Source organism: Lampris incognitus, chromosome 16 (assembly GCF_029633865.1).
Source record: "Lampris incognitus isolate fLamInc1 chromosome 16, fLamInc1.hap2, whole genome shotgun sequence".
NCBI classification, from domain to species: domain Eukaryota; kingdom Metazoa; phylum Chordata; class Actinopteri; order Lampriformes; family Lampridae; genus Lampris; species Lampris incognitus.
Genome location: NC_079226.1, coordinates 35,174,668 through 35,196,041, shown reverse-complemented (window position 1 = coordinate 35,196,041; position 21,374 = coordinate 35,174,668). Strand labels below are relative to the sequence as shown.

The 21,374-nt window shown below is 44.9% G+C and overlaps 1 protein-coding gene across 1 annotated transcript in view; it reads right to left on the bottom strand.

Annotated features, from left to right (window-relative positions):
• The window catches only part of slc4a11 (solute carrier family 4 member 11), a 174,017-nt gene extending 156,481 nt beyond the window's left edge, over window positions 1–17,536 (bottom strand). Inside the window, exon 1 of the mRNA XM_056295854.1 lies at window positions 17,409–17,536. Coding sequence (XP_056151829.1) covers window positions 17,409–17,469 — 61 coding nt within the window. The 5' untranslated portion in view covers window positions 17,470–17,536. The remainder of the gene's footprint in view (window positions 1–17,408) is intronic.
• Window positions 17,537–21,374: the final 3,838 nt, after the last annotated feature.

Sequence of the window (21,374 nt, the reverse complement as noted above, 5' to 3'; positions counted from 1 at the left end):
TGCGGAACCGTCACAGTTTAACAAGGAGTATGAATCATTTTAACGAAGCAAAGCTTTAACGCTCCTTCCATAACTGACCACTCTGGGGCCGTCTTATGAGCTGCGCAGCAGTTCATATAGACTCACACTAGAGCCAGATTGAAATGTTAAAACTGAATCACTTTATTCACCATGTACAGCACGTGTACAGGGATAGGTCCAGATGATGGCGCTGAAACTAGAAATGTGCAGTGATGAATAAGGTAGGATTAAACTGACATATGATGTCGGGACAATAGCAGCTCCAGGCAGGGCCGTGGTCCCTGGGCCCACAGGATGCAGCAGAACAAGCTCTCCCAGCCGATCCAGCGCCAGCTCTCCCAGCCATCAAACTAAGACACAAACTTAGATGCAGACATGGACAAAGACACTGCATGGACGGTACTGGGTGAGGCCGCCGCGAACAAGTTCGCGCCACCATCTTCCCACACCAGCACTGGGTGAGGCCGCTGCGAACATGAATTCATGCCGTTTATTTTCCCATAAACATATGTGACCGGAATGTCACTAGTTTGAGAACCAGGACCACCAAGGATAATGTGGACAGGAGAGGTAAATGGCCTTGACTGCTGCAGCGCCTGTGAGCAAGGCACTTAATCCAATGCTCTCGTAGAGCTGATCAGGGGTCAACAGTTGGGGGCTGTAGCTAATTGGGCTGGGAAGCTCCCCAGTGTGAAGGTGTACCTATGAGCGAATGTGAAGCAGCTGAAAAAGAGCACGTGTGCTCGGCAAAACCCTCCAAAACCAGTTACACCAGGGAGGGTGAAGGGTTACAGGGACTTGTTTAGGCTATGAGACATGTGCAGAGTCTACCACGTGGCTTGTTCTCAGACATACACACACACACACAAAGACACACAGAAACAACCCCATCTTGTTACAGCCGAGGGCTGGAATGCAGATCTACTTCCCGTTTCTTCTAAACGCAATACATCTAGTTCAAATGGCTATTTCCCCTCACCAGTTAACTGCCATCAAAGGGTAGGTTCCAGTTAATACCTGCGTAGCGGGGGTTAAATGTGGGGCTGGGGGGGGGGTGGCAAAAGGTTGTCTCTGGGTAAATTGCAAATTTAGACGATGGCGTGTGCACACAAAGAGAGAAGCAGCCAGCCATCCACACGTAACGGCCCTGTGGCTAGCCAACGGCCCGCAATGAACTACCAGGCTACACATGGATACTGCCTTTGGGCTCCCATTTTAGTATGCTTATGAGAATGTGTGTGTGTGTGTGTGTGTGTGTGTGTGTGTGTGGTTATGTGTAAGCTAGCGTGCTGTTATGTGTATGAATGAGTGATGAATCACCCCTTGCTGAACCAGCAATTAGCAATTAATACATAAGGCAATGGGGTACAGCGAGCTGGTTTTGGTTGCTTTGACCCCCCCACCCCCACCCCACCTGTGGAACCACAAGGACACCCCCCACTGACCTGGGATTGAACACAGCTAGAACCTTCTCTCCTGCATCTTTCTGACCCTCAAAGCCATTACACCATCACCATACAGGATAGACAGATAGATAGATAGATAGATAGATAGATAGATAGATAGATAGATAGATAGATAGATAGATAGATAGATAGATAGATAGATAGATAGATAGATAGATAGATAGATAGATAGATAGATAGATAGATAGATAGATAGATAGATAGATAGATAGATAGATAGATAGATAGATAACTCAATCACTGCATAGCACCTGTGAGACCTGAGGGTGTAGCTGCACATAACAGGCTGAACCTGAATTCAGCAGGCTGAGGAAAAACACTGACATCATCTTTCTTGGGAAAGCTCTTGCGACAAGTTGATGACAAATCTCACATTGTTGCCAAAAAACAGCACTATTTACTTATCTTTTACTTAACGTATTAGTCTGTTATTTACTTAAAGGAAAAGCAAACCCATGGTAAAAACACAGGACGCGACATAAACTAACGATTCACATCAACAACTGAAAATAAAGAGCTCATACAACTGAGATGTGCATTTCCAAAAGAAGGTTTTAAGCAGAGCTGACAACGTCATGGGCGCCACCATGTAAACTTTCTTGCCCATGCGGGGAAATCCCCCCCGGCTGCTTGTGTAAATGCTGTGATGCCAATTAGGCTCAGCACACACAGAGTGAGGCTTAAAGCAATGGGCTCATAGGTCATTAAATCAAATCGTTTTTACACCATTTTGCTGCACTAATGGACGCCGTTACTCTAATTTGTACCTGCTGTCTTCTGTGTCACTTTCTGCCGTCTCATCGGTGGATGGTGACGTCAGTTAAGCATAATGTATTCATAGTGTCTCTTGTGTATATAACATGGCGAGCGGCAGAGTTTCGTCAGCACAAAGACCATGTGACGGCATGCAGCAGAAATCATCGCAGCCCCCTAATTGCAGTAGAACAGGGGGTCAAAATCACACACTTTTACGGCGCCCGGGTGGTGTGGCAGTCTATTCCGTTGCCTACCAACATGGGGATCGCCGGTTCAAATCCCAGTGTTACTTCCGGCTTGATCGGGCATCCCTACAGACACAATTGGCCGTGTCTGCGGGTGAGAAGCCGGATGTGGGTGTGTGTCCTGGTCGCTGCAATAGCGCCTCCTCTGGTGAGTCGGGACACTTGTTCAGGGGGGACTGGGGGGAGTAGCGTGATCCTCCCATGTGCTACGTCCCCCTGGCGAAACGCCTCACTGTCAGGTGAAAAGAAGCGGCTGGTGACTCCACATGTATCGGAGGAGGTATGCGGTCGACTGCAGCCCTCCTCGGATCGGCAGAGGGGGTGGAGCAGCGACTGGGACAACTCGGAAGAGTGGGGTAATTGGCCAAGTACAATTTGGGAGAAAAAGGGGGTTAAAAAAAAATAAAATCACACTTTTCTCATAAATGGTCAAATATGTCTGAAACCTTTCTTACGTTACCAATGAAGTATGTATTTTAGGGCTGCAACCAAAAACTATTTTGATAATCAGTTGATAATATTTTCGATTAACCAGATTCAAAGAAATACCACTGTGTTTCCGGGATTCACAAAATAAAAATACAAACAAACAAACAGAATTATTCCCTGTCTTAAACAATGCTCTCTGCCAGACAACTTAAGCTGGCTTTACATGGTGAGACTTTCACAAATTAGGTTGCAATTTGCGAGCAACCTAATTTTCATGCAACTTGACATGATGAAATTCAAAAATAATCAAAGTTGCATGCAAAAAACTCAGTGTATCGTTTATTCCACTGATGATGCCTTGCTCATCCTGTCCTTGCAGAGAAGCAAGCTCCTCCAGCCTTGCATCTCGGTCTCCCTTTGTGTAATATGTTTCCTCCTTCGGGTCCCATAGGAATCTCCACTCTGCATAAATTGGGATGTCAAGTGAGGAGGCCTTTAATAGCCTATCTAGATTATTATAACAGCAGCAGATTTCAGAACATTAACATTAGCTAACAAAACGGTCATGTTTTAGCTAGCGGTTAGATGATCACCTTCTAACTGCAACGTAAACAAACTTCATCTAGCTCAGATCTGTTTGTTACCATGGCTCAGCTGATTGACAAAATGAAAAACTGTCTACCAATTTTGCATAAATTCAATCTACTACTACTACTTTTGGCTTCTCCCGTTAGGGATCGCCACAGTGGACCATCCGTTTCCATCTCTTCCTGTCCTCTGCATCTCCCTCTGTCATGCCAACCACCCGCATGTCCTCCCTCACCACATCCATAAACCTCCTCTTTGGCCTTCCTCTTTTCCTCTTCCCTGGCAGCTCCATATTCAGCATCCTTCTCCCAGTATACCCAGCATCTCTCCTCCACACATGTCCAAACCATCTCAATCTTGCCTCTCTTGCTTTGTCTCCAAACCGTCCAACCTGAGCTGTCCCTCTAATATACTTGTTCCTAGTCCCGTCCTTCTTCATCACTCCCAGTGAAAATCTTAGCATCTTCAACTCTGCCACCTCCACCTCCTGTCTTTTCACCAGTGCCACTGTCTCCCAACTATACAAGATAGCTGGTCTCACAACAATCTTGTAAACATCTTGTGAACTTGCATAAATTCAACATGGACAATATCTTTTCCTGAGTCCAAGACACCAGTTTATTTTTCTTATCGATTTTGGTGACGATAACCCAGGCTGAAATCAACCGCTTGAAATAATATGAACTGTCATAAATGACATCATCACCTCGCATGTTGTCTGCATTTTGGTTGGCTGATGCATGAAACTAGTTTCCCCAAGTTGAAATGCAAGTTTCAAGCATGTTGCAGAGGGTTTTACACTATGCAACTCAAGTGCAACGTTGTTTCACCGAAGCTTGAGGCAGTTAAAGTTGTGCAAACGTTTCCTTGTGTAAAGCCAGTCTTACAAGTTTGTTTGTTTGGTTTCAGAAGTAGAAAAGACCATCAAGATGCATAGTAGCACAATATTTAGTAACTTAACAGCCCACATTGTTTTTGTTAATAATTGGTTATTTATAGGCTGGCCGGGTACTGAAAATATCACTACTGAAATAAACAGATACTGAGAACACGTGAGAATAACAGTGAAATTTAACTGATACAATGCATAAATATCTAGAAAAGTTTTGCCATTAATGGCGTGGTGCATCAGTCGGAAGGGACAAAGACAGTTCAACAGCACTGGAGGTTGCTCATGCTGCACTATCAGCAGTCTATGTGCACAACTGATGTTAGCCGACCAGACTTGTGGAGCCATTATTCAATTCAACCACAACAGATTTCAAACAGTTCCTCGAGCAGTGAAACCGAATTTGTTTCACTTGTGGTAAATGGAGTTCAGGGAGAAGCAGCGAGAAGCAAATATTTCCTTGCTTGTTTCTTTTGACTACATGTGGGATTTTTGTATCCTTGATGGCCCAAAGTGTTTTCTTCTCAGGTGTTCATGCATCACTATCATGCTCCTGTGCCACTTAAGTTCAGATATGCATAATTTGCAGCAAACTGTATTATCTGAGGATTTCGTGCTTTTGAAAATTTAAGTCATTGTATTTCTGTCTGTGGAACCGCCAGATCCTTCTGACATTTTTCAAATGTATTGTGTTGTTCTCTTAAGCGAGTGAGATTGTCACCACAGTCAATGTGCAAGACCCAACTTAAACAAAAAAAAGAAAGTAGACCCAACTACTCCATAATTATCAATTTGAGTCAACATCATTAATTGTTGCAGCCCTAATGTATTTATTTTACATTTACGATCCATTCACCTTAATTTTATTACAGTAACATCTCCTTGTTCAAACTTTGAACATTCAGCTATGAAGATGTGCGGGAGATTAACTTTCTGAAGCTTTGCATAAATCTTAAAATATTTAAGAGTTAAATATTGCAAAAGGACCATTGCATCATCCGCTGTTTATGAAATACCCAATCAACTATGGTACCTTGTCAACACTTTAAGCTAGCCCACACATCTTCTCTGGGAAACGTGCTCTCTAATTATAATTTATAATAATACTGCTTATACCAACAAGCCCTAACCTTTGTCAAAATCAGCATTCAACAATCGTTAAGCTCAACCAGACTGAGCCAAAGAGCCACGCCAACATCACTCGCTGTGGAATACACCTTTTCTAAACAACAGACCCGGAGCTTAAGGATACCACTCACCTTGTCACTTTCTATCCCACGGCATAAACCCTGTATGTCAACATCTGCAAACTTCTCAGCAGTGCTGGGTGGTAAGTTGCACTACGGGAAGGGCTAAGATGAGCCTGAAATCATTACAGTCCTGTAGGAGTCTATCTTTAAGCGTCAGGACTCAGTAAGTGGTGCACATGTTTTACAATTATAACCAAGGCATGACCATTAAAGGAGGGGTGGCTGATAATTAAGGCCACACTGTTTTCGGACATCAACAGGCTCTCGGGGCAGATGCTGTCCACAACAGTGCTATCCTCATACAAATACTAATACAGCATTACTATAGTGAGAAATCCTACCCAAAAGGTGACCGATATTCCTTCGATGACTCATCAGTCAGTGAGGGAACCCTGCTCTTGCTCGTTCTGATTGTGAACACCACTCATCAGCACTGCTGGATGTGTGTGTGTATGTGTGAGATAACGTTATGCATGTGTGCGAATGTGGATGTCTATGACTCCGTGCACGTCTGTGTGCATCCTCGTCTGAGTTTGCATGCATGTTAACGTGTGTGTGCTTGCATATCTGCACATGCCTTTGTTCCTACATATGTGTTTGGGTGCGTATGTGTTTGGGAAGGAGGAGGGGTCTCTCTTTCTCTCCCTCTCTCTTGCTTTGCTTTTCTGTCAGCGCTGTCTTTGTTGTTGTTGATTGTTGTTTGTTGTTCTGCTATGGCACAGGAAAGAGGGGAGGCACGGTGATAATCTCATAAGAACACTAGGGAATAGAGGAGGGAAAAAGGGAGGGAGGAGAACGGGGAGAAGAAGGAGGGGAGCAGCTGGTTCTTGTTACCCCGCTGACCGCACACACACATCACTGCAGGACCTATCAGAATATAGCCTCTCGCAATTCTCCCTGCATGAGGGTGTTTTTGTATATGTGTAGGTGTAAGTGTATGTGTGTGTGTATGTGTGTGTGTGTGTGTGTGTATGTGCATACCTGGACAGGGGGTGTTTGCATGTGTGCCTGGGGGGGGGGGGTTCTCTGTGCTTTTGTGTGTGTGTGTGTGTGTGTGTGTGTGTGTGTGTGTGTGTGTGTGTGTGTGTGTGTGTGCGCGCGCAAGTCTGTACAAATGTTTGTGCTAATGCATGTGTACCTGTGATTTTTGCATGCATAGTACATGTCTGTGTGCATTCATGTGTGAGTTTCCTGGTGTGTGGGTGCAAGATGGGGCTGCAGGCATGGGTGTGTGTGTGCGTGATGTAACCAATACTCAGCGGCACCCAGAATCAAGCCTACATATTGCCAAGGAGATGTGGGCATATGTCATCGTTTTGAGCGAGCTACAGATTCCAGTTGAAAGGTGCTACTTGATTATAATCCCCCAGGTGAGAAGAGGAAGGAAGAGAAGAAAAGCAGCCTCACTCAGACCAGACAGAGGAAACACATATCAGGAGACGTGGGACCGTACCGACTGAACATTATCATTACCACATTATCACGTAGCTCATTTTATTGTTGCTTTGGTCTACAGCACTTTCAGAATGGTGGTTTTCAAATTATGTGTTGCAGCCCACCAGTGGGTCGCAGAATGGGTCCAGGTGGGTTGTGGGATATCCACAATACACACAATGTTTAATGTTAACGTGCCTCATCTGTTTCACTTGACTATAAGTAGGCCATGACTGAAGAATAAAAAAGGGAATACTGCACGGATGATCAATATATAGGAGAGGTTTGTATATTGTCTTGGGTTTGTTGGGTAAAGAAAATTTAGGGCTCACACACTTGACAATGTGTCAACTGTACAGGTGATGGGGAAACCAATGTAAAATGCAACAGGGAAGCACAGGGTGGTTTGAGACCGAGACTGAAGTTTCATCATCAAGTCATAAAATGTGCATCCTTCAACGACCAAGTGTCCACGACACCACTAGTCATGTTTCCACTCAAGTGGAATGAGATTTGAGCACAAACTTCATTCATCCATTCATTATCCAAACCGCTTATCCTTACTCAGGGTAGTGGGGATGCTGGGACCGATCCCAGCAGTCATTGGGCAGCAGGTGGCGAGACACCCTGGGCAGGCCGCCAGTCCATCACAGGACCGAAACACACACGCACATTCACACCTAGGGACAATTTGGTACAGCCGATTCACCTGACCTACATGTCTTTGGACTGTGGGAGGAAACCGGAGCACCCGGAGGAAACCCACGCAGACATGGGGAGAAAACATGCAAACTCCACACAGAGGACACCCTGGGACAACCCCCAAGGTTGGACTACCCCGGGGCTCGAACCCAGAACCTTCTTGTTGTGAGGCAACTGTGCTAACCACTGTGCCAGCATACCGCAAACTTGAAAAGTAAAAAATAAAAAGCAAATCGGTGTGCGTTTCCATTAGCTGGTTTTAAATGACTGAACAATTGCCCTATGTGCAGGACATTGTTTCAGGGGATAAACAACAACAGGTCAAACTTGTAATTAGGGAAATTGAAAAAAATGTTTCTATTAGTTTTTACTGCATGTTCTCCATCAAGATTCTATTTTTTCCAAGCAAGTGCCAAAAAACTTCTTTTTGAGATATTTGGGGGGTTTTTTTGGCAGGGGAAGGGGGGGCATAACAAATATCAATGTCACTCTTTTTGCCAATCACAAATAAGCATAAAACCACCAATGGAAATTTTGCAAAACAAAGGAAGCGAAAGGTGCAAAAGGCACTAAAACTGAAAAAGAAAACATACACACACAAAAAACAACTTTCGATAATGAGACAACTCATGAACATGGCTTTTCTGAGACGCCTGCTATAGCACGTTCAAGCTTTGGCGCCTTCATCATACCCACAGCATGCTGGGCTGCTGGGTGTGAAGCTTTCTAGCTGAGGAACGTCCGTAGTGACTGCTGAATAAAGGCCAGGCTGCCAGGCAACATGGTGGGCAAATAAAAAGAAACACAGGCCTGTAAACTCAAGGTCACGGGTTCGGTCCAAATGACAGCTTGAGTGCCCTGCCCGAGTTTCTTGGGTGAAACAGTTGATCCCTAACTGCTTACGTTGAGTCAGAGCATTGGCTAAATACCCGGCATATTCAGTGAGAATTACAGCGAAACAAAGCTAGTAATATATGTATAATTTTCAAAGCTTTACCAATTTAGAGAGGCCCTGGTTAACAGTCTCACTAGCAACCACAAATTCACCTGTGAGCTGCAACCACAGTCATTTAACTGCTCCCCGCTGAGCAGCAAATGGGTTCATTTCCTTGGTTAGAGAATGGACAGCATATGTAATATGTAAGTCACAGCCCCGGTGTTAACATTATCCAAAACAGGGGTGTGCACTGCAAACCGGTTAGCTGGCTAACCACTTGTTTTAAATTCGTTGGGTATTTATAATGGTTACACTTAATTTACATATTTCAATGTGATTTTTATTTGATTTCACAGTGTAAATGTGTGCAATAAAGAGTATAAAATACACAAACGTGTAATCTAGGCCATTAGCCTTAATTTCCCGTATTGCGGGAAATTAAACATTGTGACCATATAGTTGTCCTGAAGGCACAGACAGCACTATGCCGCCACTGTCACTAGATGACGACATGGCTGAGGGATGACCACTCCACCAGATCACTACCCTGAACTCACTGCATTCTTTCAAATCACTTCTTAAAATTTACTTTTACAGGAAGGCTTTTTCATAGTGAATCCAGTGTTGCCCAATTTTTTTTGTATTGTTTATATCTCATACTTTAAAAATTTTACATTTTTCATTCTTTATATTTGTATATTTTTCTTTCATCACCTTATTTTAATTGTTTTGATCATAATCCTTGTTTTATCAGCTCTAATTGCCTTTGTTTTAATTGTGTTCTTGTGATTCTATCCTCCGGTGCTCCGGTTTCCTCCCACAGTCCAAAGACATGTAGGCCAGGTGAATCGGCCGTACTAAATTATCCCTAGGTCAAGTCAAGTCAGTCTTATTTGTATAGCCCATGATCACAAATGACAAATTTGCCTCAAGGGGCTTTACAGCAACACAACATCCTGTCCTTCGACCCTCGCATCGGACAAGGAACAACTCCCTAAAAAAAAACCTTTAACAGAGAGAAAAAATAGGAAGAAACCTCATGGACTGGCGGCTTGTCCAGGGTGTCTCCCCGCCTGCTGCCTAATGACTGCTGGGATAGGCTCCAGCATCCCTGCGACCCTGAGCAGGAGAAGCGGTTTGGATAATGGATGGATGGATTGATTTTATCCTGACCGTGTTTAACTTTGTTCTGTGGAGCGGATCTGACATTACATCCTGTATTTCTATTGTATTTTGTTGTTTTATCTTGACTATGTGCATTATGGTATCTAGTTGTGTTAGGCACCTTGTAATGTTGTTTAGAAAGGTGCGATATATATATAAAGTTTATTATTATTATCTTAACCACACCTAACCATAACTAAACTTAGCCAGGACATTTGGCAGCTTGGATATGTCCGCCACTAAACACTTTTGGACTGTTCCTCAGTTTTTGTGTTGTTTGAACACAGTCACAGTCTTCACAAGTCACAGATTTTAGTTAGACACCTGCCTCAAGGTGAACAGGGAAACCCGTCTGACCCCAGGACACCCCAGGATGACGTGTCCTCATAAACATGAGCAGGCTAAAGATGTCAGTTCACTGGAAAGGCCAGGTCTAGATTTTGTTGTGGAATTCTCGCTGCTGTTGCGAGCCTAATATATCTAAAATCGGTGGGTTTAAGCTAAGGATATTTGCTGATATTTGTTGTAACCGATGTCATCTAGTAAAATAAATGAATAAAAATCTGCAAAACACAGTTATGTTGGTATTTGGAAATGTTTGACAAAGTCCTTTTTGAAAAATGTCCGTTTTGTTTATGAATGCTTTTTGATTTGTGGGAGCACGCCTTCATTTTCACCATTGAACTCTACAGGCTAGTAAGAGAGAGGGAAAAAGAGGCGACAGTTAGCAGGTTTTCCACTGCTTACCGACAGCACTTCGTCGGCCCCTAAAACAGCTGTTACTCCCGTCCCCATCCAAAGCAGTCCGAGATTCAAACCAGCAAATTTCTTGTCACAGTTCTCTAACCTCTGAGCTACTTTTTCTCCTCTGAGTGTTCGGCTCAGAGTTAACGCGCACCAAAGATGAGATAAGAGGAACCTTATTGATCCCCGGGGGTAAAAATTGTCCTCACAGCAGCAGAGATGAGGGGCCACTTGGAGTGCAAATAGTAGTTAAAAAAAAAAAGAAGAAGAAGCTGGAAAATGAGAGTAAAATAAAATTCCAGACAGAAGCTGCATCTCCATGATGCTAATCGAATGATCTGCATAGCTAACACTGACATATGGATAAGATACCAGAACTATACACACTTGCAATTTTACAAATGTTGGCAATATGACACAGCTTTGTGCAAGAGCATATTAGTAAAATGCACAAAATATACATATGTCACTGCCTTTTCACATACAAAGGGTTTACACAGGCCTTTATCTACTAGCAGGTCACCGATAGTAAATAATGAATAAACTACAACGCCGTGCATAACTGCCACGAATGATGATGATGATGCAAATGAGATAAAGAAAAACCCACGTGAATGCTGATGCCTGAGTCAAACATAATGGAAAGCATCTCAAACACCAAGAGCAGTGAGTGTGTTTGTGAAGCGTCTGCTTTAGTATGTAAGAGACACATACACACTGCCCTCTTCTGGGCACTTGAGATGCTGTTGAGACGCTGATAAGTACATGGAGAGGAATCCCTGTTGTATTCTGTTCTATTCCCTTGGTCTGCTTCCGTGCTGTGCCATGTAATGCTTTCCCTTCATTTTTAATGTTACTTATCGTGCAAAATACAATCACCAGTGTGACCTGTACAGCGTACAAGCAAAACAGTACACAAGTTAGATACCTGCTAAACATAGGTCACCTCAAGGTTTCCCCAATCCCTGCTTGTGGGATAACACTGAAATCACTGTATCTCAGAGTGCAGAAGAGTAGAGTGGAAGAGACAGTGAAGTGAAGCTGGCGGCCATGCTCTTTGACCCCCAGTTTCCCTTGCACACACACACCCTCCAGCATGGCGGCGCACTGGCCTCACACACACACACACACACACACACACACACACACACACACACACACACACACACACACACACACACACACACACGACTCACAGGAAATGTTTGTTGTCTTTACATTTCCACTTGGCTCTATGGGAAAGCAGTGCTGACACTAACACTTTTAACTTTAAAGCGTGCCAACCAAGTCAGGAACATGGACCACCCCTCTCCGACCCCGCGAAGAAGACGAATCTGCAAGATCATGTTCTACATTTGCTCCGGCATATGCTTTGGCATGCATAATTAGCGCTTTCTAATTTGTCTGGTTCCCGGGCTACACCTCTCTGGCATTAGTGTAAAACACTCCAGACTCTGGCCAAAATCTATTTGAAAACTTAGCTCGGCGTTTGTTTTACTCTGCTTGTAATACCCATTGTGTTGCGTTTACTGCATCTCCGTCAGAATGACCCAGAACAAGTCTGATGTTTCAGTCAAAGTAATGTACATTTTATTGACTTTCAAATACTGTCCTTCAATTGTCTACAATAGCACACCTTCATTGCCCTGAATGACAAACCCCACCCCTCTGACGCTCTGAAAAAGTTGAAACAAACACTAAGAAACTGGAGCAGATCCAATCCGACCCACCGCCAACCAAACATATGGATCACGTACACAAGTTCACAACAAGCATAGAACAACGGTCTTACTGGGTGGGGGAATGGGGGGGTGTTGTTGCAGGAAAACCACGGGTGTCTGATGGACCTAGATACAGGTCTATCAAGAGAGCCCCGTCTCTCACACTCCTACCCATGCGTGTCTTCTGGACTGTGAGAGGAAGCAGGAGTACCCACTCGAACACAGAGAGAATGTTCAAACTCCCGACAGAGAAGCCTCGGTCAAACCCGTCTCATGCTATGAAGTAACAGCGCAAGGCCAGCTTGCCCCTCAGGGGAAGAGTTGCCAGTTCAAATCTCAAACTGGCCGGGGAAAAACTGAGGGAATTTAACAAGACAAGATCCCCCTGCAACTACCATCAGTGTGACCTTGGGTAAGCCAGTTAACCCTTCCATTTACCCCAGTTAAACTGTTATTTGGTCAGCCGTGGAAGACGGTGCTGGTGTGGGGCGATTTTTCGCTACATCAGTGGTCATACAGGGGAAAAAAATTAGTATTCACACTTGGCTGTCAGTTATTGCTGAAAGAAAAATAACAGCTTGTTCCTCCGGTGCAATACATAAATGAAAATTGGGTGTGATGTTTTTTCTGATCTGTTTGGATCAGACCCCCTCGAGTGGTCTTCTAGTGCAACACACATTGTGTGCATGATGTAATAGATGTGTCACTTTCCAATGTTATTAAGATTCTGTGCACCCGCAGAATTTATGACGCGGAACAATAAACTGCAGAGGGCACCTTATATTTTGCTCGGAGCAGGAAAACAGCAAAAACATGGTAAGTGGACAAGAGGAGGGTGGGATTTCCTCTCCAGCCTGGCTCCTGCCTTGCATTGTCTGTTTTTAGATGCTGGCTAAGTGCGGCTGGCCAAGGAGAATAACAAAGCGGGCTCGTCGTGAAGCACACTAACAAATACACTAAGAGACACACTGACATTCATGCACACACACAAACGTGCAAATGCAGTGGATACAAAAAGACTCCCACACACAGACACAGAAAAACGCTTATAAAGACATACAAAAGCCCACACACACACACACACAAAGTTACAGAAAATAAGTACGTACACACGCACATAAACACAATCACAGGTGTAGTCAAACTATCACACATGTATAAAAGAACTCATGTACACAAATATCAGTGTTACCAACCAAGTAATCTAATTGCGTCAGTTAATGTAATTGTATAAACAAATATAATTGTGGTATGGAGTTCAACTTGAATTGCCACCTTACGCTGTAAGTGAGGCTGTTTTCCTCATAGCATGTCCGTCCGTCCATCCAGTATCCAAGCCGCGGGGATGCTGGAGCCTATCCCAGCAGTCATTGGGTGGCAGACGGGGAGACACCCTGTACAGACCGCCAGTCCATCACAGGGCCCACACACACACACACCTAGGGGCAATTTAGTATGGCCGATTCACCTGACCTACATGTCTTTGGACTGTGGGAGGGAAACCGGAGCACCGGGAGGAAACCCACGCAGACACGGGGAGAACATGCAAACTCCACACAGAGGACAACCTGGGACAACCCCAAGGTTGGACTACCCCGGGGCTCGAACCCAGGACCTTCTCACTGTGCGGCGACCGCGATAACCCCTCATAGTGTGTGCATCAGTTATTACTGTGAAACTGAAAGTTGCCAACATGCCTCTGCAATATCATCACAGAGACAAATTGTAGTGAATTTGGTGCACTCGGCAAATAAAGTGGTTGTGATGCTAATCGAATGAGTAGGAATTTAAGACTTCACATGTTGCTGTGTCTGGGCTGATTGATTAATGGCTTCACCAAGTAGCTACAGCAGTCCCATCAGACACAAGTTAATGAATGACACTTAACAAACATTTAACACAGTGACCCTAATTCCCACATGGCCCCAAACACACCACTGACACTGCTATTTGAGAGCGATACGGGGTCACCTCCTCTGCACCAGGTTACAAGATGCAGAGGAGTAAATGACAGCTTTTAAGACAAAACTCTACCCTTTCAAACTGGAATTTTTTTTACAATTACTTAAAATTGGAAAGAGCACTTTTTTTTCTAATAGGGATTATTTTGCAAGAGAAAGGGATTAATTTTGCAAGTAAGTCCCTCGCAATGGCAGATAACTACAAGAATATTTGACTGTGATTTTCATATTTTCACTTAAGTTCCGAGGTGGTTGCAACATTTTACCATTAGTGGACCTCACATCTCTCACAGGGTGAGGAGCAAAACAATTTGGGATGACCTCAAAGCAGTGCACTGGTGCTCCAAATTTTAGAGAAGAAAGCTAAGGTGGTTCAGGCAGTCTGAAGAAAGTGCCCCGGCCCCAGGCACCTCTCTTTGAACTTGTACCAGGCAAGATCGAACCAGAGAGGACCCCAGGGCAGACCCAGGACATGCTGGCTTGATTACAAATCCCAGTTGACCAGGGAACGCCTGGGGATTCCCAAGGAGAGGCTGGGGAGCTTATTCAGGAGAACAACATCTAGAATCATCTGCTGGCCCTGTTGCCACAGCAACCATGACCCAGAAAAGTCGTTAAGAATACTGCAAGATGGATGGAGGGATGTCTCATGGAATTATAAATTGAAATTCTCACGTATTTGGGGGTTCCATTCTTAGTGCAGCTCAGTAGGTAGAGTAATCATGGTTAGGGGTTCCATTCCCAGTTCGGCTAAAATAGTAAACAGACTATGTCACAAACACTATAGGGATCAGAGGTTCCACTCCCTGCATAACCCATTGGGTAGAACACACTAAAAACACTGTCAGGGCCAGGGGTTCCATCCATGGACAACTAAACATGTATACACTGGACACTCTGTGAGGTGCCTTGGACACACGTGCCTGCCATATAGCACATAAAAGAAAGCTAATCCTGGTTAAGAGAGAAAGTTACACAATACACACAGTGATGTGGAAACCTCCTTTAAAAAGTGCATTTTTAGGGAAACTCAAGGTCACTGGAATAGGGAAGTTTAACAAGGCGTTGAACATTGTGAGGCTTTAGGACAATAAAGCTTAGGCTTCCTTAAATGAAGCCTAATTAAAGTTACAAGATAAGGCAGAGGGGGGTTCACGGGGCTAATAGTGTGTCTAGCTGTGAACTGTTCCCATTACAACCACCTTGATTTCATTATGTGATGCCAGAATTTTGCAGATGAGATATTCAACAAAAAAAAAATCCAGTTTCCCAATACAATCCTTTATTATAAAGCTATATGATGAATAAATGCTCTCTCTACCTTAGTAATTTTTTCTCTAATTTAACAGCGCCTCTCTCATGAGAACATCTTCGCATGACAGGAGCATTTATAGGATGCTGAAGCGCTGACCCAGGTGCGTGGCTCTTGCCAATTGTTGCTTGTAATACTGTATTGGTAATATAGAAATCAGAAGTTATTTTACTATTGCAATCGCTATCATTTTCTCTGGACAAGAGTGGCAGCTTAACGTCAAAAATGTAAAACAGACAGCTTAAGATAAAAGACAGGATGGAGGAATGCTATGAATAGGTACTACAAGGCCGCAAAAATACACTTGGGACACGCCATGATTTCAGATCACCAGATTTCATTGTTTGCTGGACTTCAAGCTGCTGAATTACGGCACATTTGTTTGGCTGATGATGCTGTTTGCTTTGCTTCTTTGCTCTATTTATCCTCTCTCTGTCTAAGCTCAATTTCATCTCAAGTCAACAAGCCCTGTCTTTGACATTTTCTTTTGAGAACACAATCCCACTGAATGCTCACAGGATGACAGGTTTTCACTGTACCGCACCTTATGCTACATCCCCTGTGGAATACAATGAGAGCTGTGGATTGTACACTGCTGGCACTGAGCCGGCGTCCTTATCAAGGAAGACACACATTCTGTTAAACAGAGGACTAGGACTCAGGATCACCATGGACTAGGCGTGGGGCACAATTCTCCTGTGAACCTAGACTGATCAAAAGTACAATCTATCGGGAGAGTTAGCAACGGAATTGTGTTGTTCAAAGAAATCTCAGGTTCTCACTTTTGATGGCGTTCCTCCAGCAACTATACTCCTGTCAGTTCTGACATAAGCCTATCCAACCAAGACGGCCCGAGGCTGGGCATTACTGTATCAATTTTGATTAAGATTCAAATGACAATGTAACCGGTTATTTTCTTGCCCGGTGCGGGATTCGATACGGCGTGTACCGCAACACAAGGTGACATCACTAACCGCTCGGCTAAAGGGTCAGACTCGTTAGCTAGGGACTAACGTGTCTTATTAGTAGTTTACAGTCGTCACCCTCTCCCGGAAGCGCGCCCTCGCGCTTTGTTATTTCCGCGCTCCGAAGAGACTTCTGAGGATCTGCACACTTCCGGTTCCCACCGCTGCCGCCGATGTAACCGGTCATTTTCTTGCCCGGTGCGGGATTCGAACCGAGTGTACCGCACCACAAGGCGGCATCACTAACCGCTCCGCTAAAGGGTCATTAGTAGTTTACAACAATATACACAACGTGTAGCTCTATAGCGTATTTCCTGAGGGTTTGGTTTTGTTTTTTTAATGCAAAAAGTCTTCTTTCCATTTTATTACGCTGAATGGCAAATCGACTGGCGGTGCGGTTTGTCCGCCTCATTCTAACGAAGGACCCCCACTCTTTCCCGCTTCGTATGTCACGCGCGCACGAGCCGCACGGGCGAAGGCGCGGGCAGAAAACACACGTGCACGGTAGAAGTTTAAATCATCAACTTGGTCCGATTCCGAACCAAAACGAGGACGCAGACACGTTACCTCTGAGACGATGAGGGCTGCGAGTGATGCGACGTTACCAAAAGCAGCTGGGCCGTGGACGTTATGCGATTAGTCAGACTGGATTTGAATTTGACGCGGCTGGGAAAGCGGCACAATTTGCTATCAGTCATCGGTCGACACACATGCGCACACACACACAGCCGGACCTGCGCCGGCTCGGCCAGTCTGAGCAAAAGACGTGGAAGCGCCGTTAACTTAGCGGAGCAAAGACGAAACGATGGGAAAGCCGCTCTTACCTCCGGCGAATCGATTAACTGTCACTCCCGTCATCCCTCCATCGCCCTTCGCAGGGTGCATACTGTTCCCGGTCTCCAGGTGTAGCGTCTTGGCTGACGGCACTTTTTCTTGCTTTGTTTGTTTGTTTTGTTTTGTTTTCTTGTTGTTGTTGTTGTTGTTGTTGTGTTGCTCTCGTTTATTCCCCTGAGAAGCGACGTGAACTCGGAGCTCCGCCGTCGGACGAGGCGCGGCTCACTAGTGACACGAGGCGACGAGCGGCGTCCAGGTGTCGGTGACGGCACGCGCCCCGCCGAGCGCCTAACGACCGCCGGCCCCTCCCACGTGGTTAAGTCGCACTATTTGGCCCTTGTTGCTTTGTTGTCGTCTTTACGTCAAATACCGCAGCAAACGCCGTGCCCGGCGGGTGACGTCACGAGGAGCTTTCTCTGCATTCAAGATGACTTTATTTGCCCCGAAGGACGTAAAGACTGCCACGTTAAGTACTTCCGTTATAGTGCTGTAACAGAGTGCATAGTGCAGACATCAAGTGCAACACAGCCCCTCGTTTCACCCCCTCTTTATGCCCTGAGTTGGTGTCCTCGGTTTAGGAGATTTAGAGGGATGAAAGAGTTTTCATGCAGCTAGAAAAGCACTATATACAATGCAACTTGATTGGTTGATTGGTTGATTGATTGATTCGGGTATCTTTTCCTGTATTTAACTGGAACCCTGTAGAGTCTACCTGATGGGAGCACTTCGTATTCTGAATACAGCACATGGGAGGGGGTCAGCGATAATTGCCCTAACCTATTTAACTACAAGTCTTCTCCGAGAGCATTTGGAGGGGGGGGGGGTGCCCCATCACTTCCATTGCTGTGTGGGCCAGTCTGTTCATTTGTGATTTTAACTTAACCGATATGTCACCAAGCCAAGCTGAAATTCCGTAACGCAATATACCCTCTATCACAGCAGGGTGAAATAACATCATTACCCACTGTCCAACCCCAAGCACCCTGAGTGCATTCAGACCCCGCCCCCCAATCCCCCACCACCACCACCCGTTGGTTGGGCGCTTGCTCCATTTAAGTCTGCTGCAGATTGTTTTTTAGCAAAGGAAACCATTCTCAACAGTTAACTACATTGCTCACTCGGGAACATCATTTCAAGCCACATATAACTGAAAGTACGAAGCAAATATATTTACAAATGTGGAAAAATGCAAATACATTTTGCTTAAAATGTACACAAATATCTGCTCACTTGCTCGTGTGAAATCAAATGCTCTACAAGCTACCAAAATTCAACACTAGATGTTGTTAACCCAGGGCTGTCCAGCCAGGTGGCGAGCACCAAGGCCAGAAACAAGTAAAACAAAAGTGTGTGTGTGGGGGGGGGGTGTCAACAAAATAGATTCTTTCCATTGAATAATTACTAAAAACACTTAGTGCTATTCCATAATTGAAAATCAACTTTTTTTCCTAGGAGATAGATACTGGTCTTTGGCAAAAAGAGACGTTTTCCAAATTCTCTATTGGACTTGAGTGGACTGGGTCCAAACGAAACTAAGAAGGCTTCTCTGTTGGACCTTTGGAAAGTAATCACATTACATGGAGCACAGAAGATACAGACATTTTAGATTCCAACAGTGCCATTCGTCCATTAACATGATTTCTTCGTCGGGACCAGGTACCAGCTTAGCGTGTGTCTGTAGTGAGTTAAGTCTGTGTTTCAGGTTGACAGGACCCCAATGACAGTGTTTTATCGATCTTTTATTGAGTCTGTGCTCACTTTTCCCTGCTGGTATCAATCTCTCAAGGTAAAACACAGAAGGTGATTAATGTCTGCAGCAAAATAATCGACACCGCACAGGAAAGTCTGCAGGATCTTTACAACAGTTACATAAGAAAGCTGAATCCATCATGTCTCCTTGTTCCCATTGTTTATGTCAACAGTTTCAGTTTGATCTGGTACCCTCCACAGACTTCCACTAGCTAAAACCTAAAGTCTAGGAGGAGAAGGTAGCTATTTGCATAGTGTTTTAACTTACTGGTTTTTTTTATCTTTTTAATTGACTGAGTATTTTACTTTGTATTTACGTTTTTTGGTCTTACTATTTCATTTAACCCTGCAGCTGGGGATACACAAGCCAGTGTATTCTTAGTAACAGTCCCAAGCCCAGATAAATGAGGAAGATTGCGTCAGGAAGGGCATCCCGTGTTAAACCTTTGCCAAGTCAAATATGCGGATCACAAACCAGATGTCCATACCGCATCAGTCGAGGCCCAGGTTACCAACAATAGCCACAGGTACTGTTGGCCAGCAGGGTGCCGGTGGAAACTGCTACTGTCAGGTGAAGGTGAATGAGAGGGGCAAGGCATGTCCAGAGGCAGCAGGCGAGGAGGAAGGGTAGGAGTGTGGAGGTGAGAATCGGAACTTTGAATGTTGGCACTATGACTGGTAAAGGGAGAGAGCTGGCTGATATGATGGAGAAAAGGAAGGTAGATACATATACTGCACGTGCAAGTGACCAGGTGGAAGGGGAGTGAGGCCAGGAGCATCAGAGGTGGGTTCAAACTCTTCTACCACGGTGTGGATGGGAGGAGAAATGAGGTAGGTGTAATTCTGAAGGAAGAATATGTCAGGAGTGTGTTGGAGGGGAAGAGAGCGTCGGACAGAGTGATGAGTGTGAAGCTGGAAATCAAAGGTGTGATGATGAATATTGTCAGTGCATATGCCGCACAAGTTGGGTTTCAGACGGAAGAGAAAAAAGAATTCTGGAGTGGGTTGGTAGAGAGTGTACCTAAGGAGGAGAGAGTGGTGATTGGAGCAGACTTCAGTGGACATGTTGGTGAAGGGAACGGAGGCGATGAGGAGATGATGGGTAGGTATGGTGTCAAGGAGAGGAATATGGAAGGACAGATGGTGGTGGATTTTGTGAAAAAGATGGAAATGGCTGTGGTGAATACATATTTCAAGAAGAGGGAGGAACACAGGGTGACGTATAAGAGTGGAGGAAGGTGCACACAGGTGGACTATATCTTATGTAGGAGGTGCAATCTGAGATTGGAGATCTGCAAGGTGGTGAAAGGGGAGAACGTAACTAGTCAGCATCCAATGGTGGTCTGTAGGATGACTTTGGAGATCAAAAAGAGGAAAAGAGTGAAGGCAAAGCCAAGGATCAAATGGTGGAAGCTGAAGAAATCAGACTGTTGTGTGGAGCTAAAACAGGCACTGGGTGGTAGTGAACAGTTGCCAGATGGCTGACAAGGAGACTTGGTTGTGGAATGAGGATGTACAGGAAAGAATACAGAGGAAGAGGTTGGCAAAGACGTGGGATAGTCAGAGAGATGAAGAAAGTAAACAGGAGTACAAGGAGATGCAGCGTAAGAAGAAGAGGGAGGTGGCGAAGGCGTATGGCGAGTAGTATGAGAGGTTAGACACTATGGAAGGAGAAAAGGATTTGTACAGATTTGCTAGACAGAGGGACCGAGTTGGGAAGGATGTGCAGCAAGTTAGGGCGATCAAGGATAGAGATGGAAATGTGCTGACAAGTGAGGAGAGTGTGCTGAGAAGGTGGAAGGAGTACATTGATGGGCTGATGAATGAAGAAAATGAGAGAGAGAGCAAGAGAGAGAGAGAGAGAGAGAGAGAGAGAGAGAGAGAGAGAGAGAGAGAGAGAGAGACAGAGAGCGAGAGAGAGAGAGAGAGAGAGAGAGAGAGAGAGAGAGAGAGAGAGAGAGAGAGAGAGAGAGAGAGAGAGAGAGAGAGAGAGAGAGAGAGAGAGAGAGAGAGAGAGAGAAGGTTTGGGGATAGTGAATCAGGAAGTGCAGTGGATTAGCAAGGAGGAAGTGAGGGGAGCTGTGAAGAGGATGAAGAGTGGAAAAGCGGTTGGTCCAGATGACATACCTGTGGAGGCATGGAGGTGTTTAGGAGAGATGGCAGTGGAGTTTTTAACTAGCGTGTTTAACACAATCTTGGGAAGTGAG